At 40.6% G+C, this 7,853-nt stretch overlaps 1 protein-coding gene across 3 annotated transcripts; it reads left to right on the forward strand.

Annotated features, from left to right (window-relative positions):
• Positions 1 to 68: 68 nt before the first annotated feature.
• Positions 69 to 2,839, forward strand: METTL18 (methyltransferase like 18). Of its 3 annotated transcripts, none has more exons than XM_029229387.1 (2): positions 69 to 117; positions 1,454 to 2,839. In XM_029229387.1, the coding sequence occupies exon 2, from the start codon at positions 1,663 to 1,665 to the stop codon at positions 2,782 to 2,784; it is 1,122 nt and encodes a 373-aa protein (XP_029085220.1). In that variant the 5' UTR covers positions 69 to 117; positions 1,454 to 1,662; the 3' UTR covers positions 2,785 to 2,839. The 3 variants fall into 3 exon arrangements, with proteins under 3 accessions (XP_029085220.1, XP_029085218.1, XP_029085219.1); XM_029229385.1 differs by having other exon boundaries at positions 88 to 205; XM_029229386.1 differs by having other exon boundaries at positions 88 to 193.
• Positions 2,840 to 7,853: the final 5,014 nt, after the last annotated feature.

Genomic DNA, 7,853 nt, shown 5'->3' on the forward strand with positions numbered 1-7,853 from the left:
GGCCTTGCGAGCCAAAACCATAGAGAGGAAGGGCGCCGCTTTCCTTAGTGAGCCCGGGCCCCACACAACTGGGAATAAAGCCGGGCTTGTCTGGCCCGTGGAGGCCTCGACTCACTGGTGAGCGCTTTCAGTCGGGAGCGTCTGGCCGGATTACTCTGGAGCTGGGAACCTGCCGGGGAGCTAACGTCCACGGGTCTGGATCGCTGTAACGTTGCTTTTGAGACGCTTTGGGGGAGGTGAGGGCCGGGAGTCCACAGATTTGCTACACTCCGTCCCTTGGGGCTTTGAGGTTGCACATCTGGTGTCGGGTTTGACCTGGGACTTAGAGCCAGAAATGACTCCAAGCCCCGCTGTGAAGTGGGATAGAAACAGGCGCCTTCCTACCCATTTAATGTGTTGACCCTACTCTGTACATCCTATGTAATGGGAATAAAGACCCACCTGCCAGAATTGTTGTGCAAATTGAAGTAGACGGTATATTTTAAGTGTCTAGCCAGTAGATACAGAGAAGAGTCTCTTTAAGTTGCTTCCATTTTCTACGGATCTCCCCGCACAGTTCAGTGCCCTTATTCTGTGTCAAGCTAATCTTTACTAATTACTCCACAGTTACCTCACTCCCAGTACACTTAGAACTGCAGGTCTCCACGAAATGTTTGTAGTGAGGTCATCTGAATGAATTTACACACATCAGAGCATACCTGTTCCTGTTTTTAAAGGGATGTTCATTTATCAAAATACAATCTTGAAGTCCTGTTACTTGAAATGATAACAGATTGAAGAGATTCTGGCAGTTTAGGAGGTTAATATGTTTGGGCAGGGTCGTGACAGATGAAACACACTAAATAGCTAGGCTTGTCATTTCCTGCCTGAGAATTTTGGACTTTACGTTATTTCTAGTTGTTGCTGCTGCTGTTATTTTGTTTGTTTTTACGGTTTATTCTCTTCTCCAGCTTTTTTTTTTTAAGATGTTGGGGGTAGGAGTTTATTAATTAATTTATTTATTTTTGCTGTGTTGGGTCTTCGTTTCTGTGCGAGGGCTTTCTCTAGTTGTGGCAAGCGGGGGCCACTCTTCATCGCGGTACGTGGGCCTCTCACTATCGCGGCTTCTCCTGTTGCGGAGCACAGGCTCCAAACGCGCAGGCTCAGTACTTGTGGCTCACGGGCCTAGTTGCTCCGCGGCATGTGGGATCCTCCCAGACCAGGGCTCAAACCCGTGTCCCCTGCATTAGCAGGCAGATTCTCAAGCTCTGTGCCACCAGGGAAGCCCTCTTCTCCAGCTTTTGAAACCTGAAGGGTGTGTGTGTTTCCAAGTCTCTTTATCTCCCTGTCCCTCCACCGCTTTCATAGAAAAGGCAGCTGCTGGGGGTGGAGCAGAGGACTGTTTAATATTACATTGATGTAAAATGTGTCATTTTGCTTTTTAATAACAATTTTCTTTTTTTTTTTTCTCCAGAGCTAAATTGAAAAAAGAGCAAAGACCTCTTAAAAGTCATTTGGAAATATCTCTGAATATTGTAACTGTTTATAAGCAGCTAAAGAGAAATGGACCTCCAGCAAAACTAACAGAATAATTGAAGCAGGTTTACGTGTGTGTCATCAGTTCTATCCAGAAGTTGAAGAATCTTCCTTTGAGTTTAACGATTGTGTGCATTTTATGAAAGAATGACTTTTCAATTTAATTTCACTATAGAAGACCATCTGGAAGATGAATTAACATCCCTTGGAGATGGAACTTTGGCCCTAGATTCCTCAAAAGAGTCTTCAGTCTCAGAAAGACAAAAAGGTACACATAGAGACAAAAAATGTTCTACAGAACAGTTTGACCTGCTTCAGGATCATTTGTGGGAGCATAAGTCAGCAGGAAATGCAGGTCCCTCTCAAGACACAGACAGCTCACTCAATGCAGCTAACAGTTCAAGTAGCTTGGAGCCACATGAAAAACAGCCCTGCTTTAGAGTTGCCAAAGAGCATGCTATGCCTAAAGATTTAAAGAAAGTGTTAGAAAATAAAGTCATAGAAACATTACCAGGTCTCCAGCATATGAACATATCAGTAGTGAAAACCATCTTGTTGAAAGAGAACTTCCCTGGAGAAAACATCATTTCAAAAAGCTTTTCTTCTCACTCTGATCTGATTACAGGTGTTTATGAAGGAGGTTTAAAAATCTGGGAATGTACCTTTGACCTCCTGGCATATTTTACAAAGGCCAAAGTGAAATTTGCTGGGAAAAAAGTGTTGGATCTTGGTTGTGGATCAGGGTTGCTGGGTATAATGGCGTTCAAGGGAGGCGCCAAAGAAATTCATTTTCAAGATTATAACAGTGTGGTGATTGATGAAGTAACCTTACCTAATGTAGTGGCTAACTGCACTTTGGAAGATGAAGAAAATGATGTAAACGAACCAGATGTGAAAAGGTGCAGGAAATCAAAAGTAGCACAAGAACTATGTAAATTCCGGTTCTTTTCTGGGGAGTGGTCTGAGTTTTGTAAGCTTCTACTAAGCAGTGAAAAACTTTTTGAAAAATATGATCTCATTCTTACCTCAGAAACCATTTACAATCCAGGTTATTATGGTCCTTTGCACCAAACATTCCTTAGATTGTTAGATAAAAATGGACGGGTGCTTTTGGCCAGCAAAGCACATTATTTTGGTGTGGGTGGAGGTACTCATCTCTTTCAGAAGTTTGTTGAAGACAGGAATGTATTTGAGATGAGAACACTTGAAATAATTGATGAAGGACTAAAGAGATTCCTAATTGAGATGAATTTTAAGTACCCCAGTTAATGCTCACTGAGTGTCCTAAGTGAAATAAACAAAATAACCAAAACCTTATTTTGAATGTTTGATTTCTGCTTTGCTATTATTTTTTTCTGAAATTATGATGTTTGTTTAGTTTTGTTTATCCAAATAAGAGACCAACTATATTAGCGACATTGTACTTGCTAAGTGAGACTGAAAAAATAGTGTTCCTCAGCATTTGAAAAGAGCTCCTAGGAAATCATTTTGTGGGAAAGTTTTCTGTTCTCCACTTTCATTCTATTTGACCATTCTACCACCTTTGGCATATAAATTTGTTCCCAGGAAAATCTGCCATTTCTTACCTCAAGTTTGAATTTCTTCCCAGTCTTTGTCAGTTTCTGTTCACATGAAGTGCCTGATCAATCACCATGCTGTTAATTCTAAAGGCATACATATGCATCACTAAATGATTCTGAATCTAAATATTAGATTGAAGGCCTTGGGTAACTAGGAAGAAGTTTTTGTTTTGTTTTATTTTTATATTCATTTATCTTGTATAATAAGAATTAGAATGCTGAGCAGTTGAATTCAACATTAAGATGGAAGAAATAAGGGGAATCATGATAGAGAATATAAAGATGGTACAGAAAACTTACAGTGCTTGTAGCCCTTTTTAGCCAAGGAAGTAGGAGACCCTAGGGTCTTGGTAGGAGGAAAAAGAATAGGAAACAGAATTCCAGATTCTGGGGAGTAAAGACTCTTCACTAGTTAAGTAGGGCAAAGAAGGGGAGAAAAAGTATTTTGATTCTAATGCAAAAATATTCACACTTAACATATCTAAAATTGGGGTCTACCTTACTGTCTAATAATTATTGTACAACTGGCAGTATTTTTTTCCTTCTTGAAGGTACCTAAAATAATGGTACGACTTGGATTCAATGAAATGTGATATTTACTGGACATCTGTTAACTAGGCACTTTGTATATATCTTGCTTAATATTTATAACCTCATAAAGTATATATCATCCCCATTTTAATAATGATCATAATAGCTAACAGTTTTCAGCATTTACTATATGCAGGGTAGAAGAGATTTACATATACTAACATATAATATTTGTAACAGCCCTGAATTAGGTTATAATTACTATCTAGATTTTATAAAGAAATTGAGGGACTTCCCTGGTGGTGCAGTGTTTAAAAATCCACCTGCCAATGCAGGGGACATGGGTTCGAGCCCTGGTCCACGAAGATCCCACATGCCGCGGAGCAACTAAGCCCATGCACCACAACTACTGAGCCTGTGCTCTAGAGCCCGCAAGCCATAACTACAGAGCCCGTGCACCACAACTACTGAAGCCTACATGCCTAGAGCCCATGCTCCACAACAAGAGAAGCCCCTGCTTGCCATAACTAGACCACATACAACAACGAAAACCCAACGCAGCCGAAAATAAATTAATGAACAACAACAACAAAAAAATTGAGACTCAAGAAAGTAAGTAATTTGATCCCAATCACATTCCTCACATTCAGAATCAGAATCTGAACTGAAGTCTTTTTAAAAGCTTCACTCTTCACCACCCCAGTAGCCTTACAATGCCTATTTTTCATCACATATATTTCTTAGCACCCTTTTATTATTCCGAAATGAAAGTCATTGTTAAAGAAACTTATTTACACACATCATTAAAAATTATATGTATTATACATAAATCCCTAATGCATATATATCATATATGTGTGTGTATGTATGTATGTATGTATATATAAATAAAACTATAATATGAAGAAAGTCATTTATAATCAAATAATTTGTATTCCATCAGGTAAATGCACAGGTGTAGCTACTGAGAGGACATGTAGTAGTCAGATGCTTTTACCTAGGATACTGTTACTGCAAGTATCACAGCTACAATTCCAGACCCACCTACTAGATAAGGTAGAATAGGCCCTGACAGCAGTTTTAGCTAATTGAGGAGGTACAAAGCATTAGATAGAGTCCCATAACAATAGTCAGCATCAATAATTTTGAGACAAATAGGTATCTCTCAGTTCTCCATGACAAATTAGATACCCAAAGAGGTGTCATCTAGGAGGCCTCTCCAGGAGTAGAAGAGACACCGGCCCTTAACGGGAGGGGGGTCCAGTGAAAACAGCAGGAGTCAAAGCAGAAGCCCAGTCCTAGGAACTAGATAATCCTGGGCATTAAAGATAATTCTGGAGGTGACAGCCGAACAGGGACATAGCTACCCAAGATAGCTGGCGGCAAAAGAGACTTGAGATAAAATTATGGATATAAATCCAGGAGAAGGATGCATAGTGCACTTTCTCATGTAAATAGCTTAATTATTTAAAGAGGCATATATGTTAAGACAATGAGCTTTGGAGTCCAATACTTGGGTTAAAATTCAGTTTCCCCAACTGCAAAATGGGGTTTATAGTAATATCTCCCTAACAGAATTATTTTAAGGAATAATAGTTAATATTGGAAACCTTTCAGGGAGTTTGGAGTTTTAGAGCATGAGTCACCCATTCTCCTTGCACTGGTGCCTTACAATAAATGCTGCACCTTCCTTCACTACAAAAAAAAAAAAAAAAAAGTAGTATTGAGCACTTATCATGCTTCCTTCCACATGGTTCCTATGTATAAATGGAAATTATTATGTTCATGAATTCTCATAATATTTTTCATCCTGTCATCCTGTTTTCACAATCAAATAGGAAGCCTTGTTCACTTTTCTTAAAAATTGGGTTTGTGACTTTACAGTTTACAAATCCCAGTTCAGAACTTGGAGAAACAAATAGATTCCAGAACTTTCACTGCCCAAGACCAACCCCATTCTCTCCCTCCACAACCCTCCCCAAACTTCACCTTGCAGTTTCCAAGTTGTCTTTTTTGGATGCTTTGGCATTGCCGAGCATTAAGGATGAAGAAGAATGCATCTTGTAAATTTTTTTCTAAAAACTCATTCACATGTAGCCTGTGTTCTGCCTTTAAACTCCCTGTTTGTCAGATGTGCCTGTACCCTTAGTTCCATTTCCACTGCCCCCCAGAGGCTCTCTGCCTGAAGCTCAGAAACAGGGGATGCCTCCATGCAGACCAGGAGCTGACACACTTCCTTGTCAAATGCAGTTGCCAATGACACATGTGCTGTACTGTCCTCAGGGGACAGGGGTCTGATGGGGTCAGCTGCTCATCTAGAGGAGAAAATATGCCTTCACTCTTCAGTATCCTCCATAGTGTTTTATTCAGGTTTTATTATAGCTTAATACATAGCTATTTGAAAAAAAGAAATAGCAAGTAAACTATGTGACAACGTAAACTTGATTCTTTGCCTACACCTCAGCTAGAATTTCCTTAACTTCTCATACTGTGTTATGGTGGCACTGAGCTTGCTGATATTAAGTCTTTTCTTTGGGTGAAAATACACATTCAAAATCACCATCATAACTTGGGTGCAGCCCAGCAGAGGAAACTCTCTGTGCCATAAAAGAATACTTTTTTGCAGCCCTGGGATGCAGCTTCTAGTCAACCAGGTTGGTTGGCGGAAGCTACAGAACCCTTATCACCATTAGATAGTCTCTCACAATTCCAATTGCTGTTTTCTTAAGGAATTAAAAGTGAACTCAGATAACCCTTAAAAATAGCTTCATCATCTATACAGGAAGTTGTCAAAGTGCGTTTTCAGGAGAAGGATTAATACTCTGTTTGAAAGAAACAGTAAAAATTACAATAATAACAAACAACTTAGTAAGCTAAATATTACTAAAGAAAGTATTGTAAAGGAAGTGTGTCAGCTCCTGGTCTGCATGGAGACATCCTCCACCATCACCCTCCCCAGTTTATGAGCTATGGGCAGAGAGCCTCTGTGGGGCAAGGGAAATGGAACTAAGTGTACAGGCACATCTGAGAAATGGAAAGTTTAAAGGCAGAACATAGCCTGCGTGTGACTGAATTTTAGCAACAAATTTACAAGATGCATTCTTCTTGATCCTTAATGCTCTGCAATGCCAAAACACCCCAAAAGGACAACTCTTACCCCTTACACAACAGGATAAGTGGCCGAGAAGGTTATGATCTTTAAAAATACGATGAAGGGAATGCTGCTGCTATCTTTTTTTTTGTGGTGTATACTGATGGGATGGAAAAAGTCGATGTGAAGGTTTGCTTTTGGCAGTATGTACCATAAGCTTTTGCAGTAGAATCAGATGTACTCATTGTCACAGAACCCCCAGTGCCTCAGCCATGCTGCTGCCGGACTGTGGTGGCTTGGTGCAAAGAAAAAGACACTCTGCCCTCCAGGCAGACACAGCTTCAGGTTAGAGAACAGGATGGGGCAGGTAGAACAGGGCTGTTTTCAGCTCCATTTGCTCCCTCAGCACTTCTTAGTAGCCCTGTGCTTTAGCCTTACAAACTTCCACAACTTTCTGACTGATAAAATATTGGAAAATGGGCAATAAACTGATGAACACCAGAGGATCATGTAACATCCACTAAATCCAGGAAGTGGAGGCTGTCAGAGACGGTGCTTTTCTTTTCTCTTCTCACGGTGATTTACAGTCTCTCTGTCAGGAGCAACCAGCACAATTCTATGGAGTAAGGTCTTAGGGATCTTATTTTACAGCAGGTGAACTCAGAAGGAATGTCTGAACTGGGGTATGAGCTACAGAGACAAGAATTCCCACGTAACCTCCCCCTGCACACTGGACACTGCCACGGAGGTTATCAACATGATAACTGGAAGCAGATGGCTACTGAGACCTGTCCCTAGCACCCCATCCAGGAGTCTCAGAGGCCTTTGGCTGTCCTAGCTGCACCATAGCAGCTGCACAGTTCTGAAAGCCTCCTAACATATCCAGTTAGCCACATAGCATGAGGATAGCTCTAGCAATTTTCTCAGCTTATTCTGAAATTCAACAGGTCAGTGAGGTTCAACTCCTGGTCCCAATGTAATGAACAACAATCATTCAACCAGCCCAGTCATCTTTCAGATCTGAGGCGACAGAGAACTCAGTGCCTCAGAACCTGTTGACAACTAACCCACCCACCCTAAGAAAATTATTTAGTCAAAGAGGTAAATAGAAAAATTTATCATCCTCATTCCATTAA

The sequence above is a fragment of the Monodon monoceros genome, unplaced genomic scaffold (genome assembly GCF_005190385.1).
Source record: "Monodon monoceros isolate NGI ecotype Baffin Bay Population unplaced genomic scaffold, NGI_Narwhal_1 Super_Scaffold_18, whole genome shotgun sequence".
NCBI lineage: Eukaryota > Metazoa > Chordata > Mammalia > Artiodactyla > Monodontidae > Monodon > Monodon monoceros.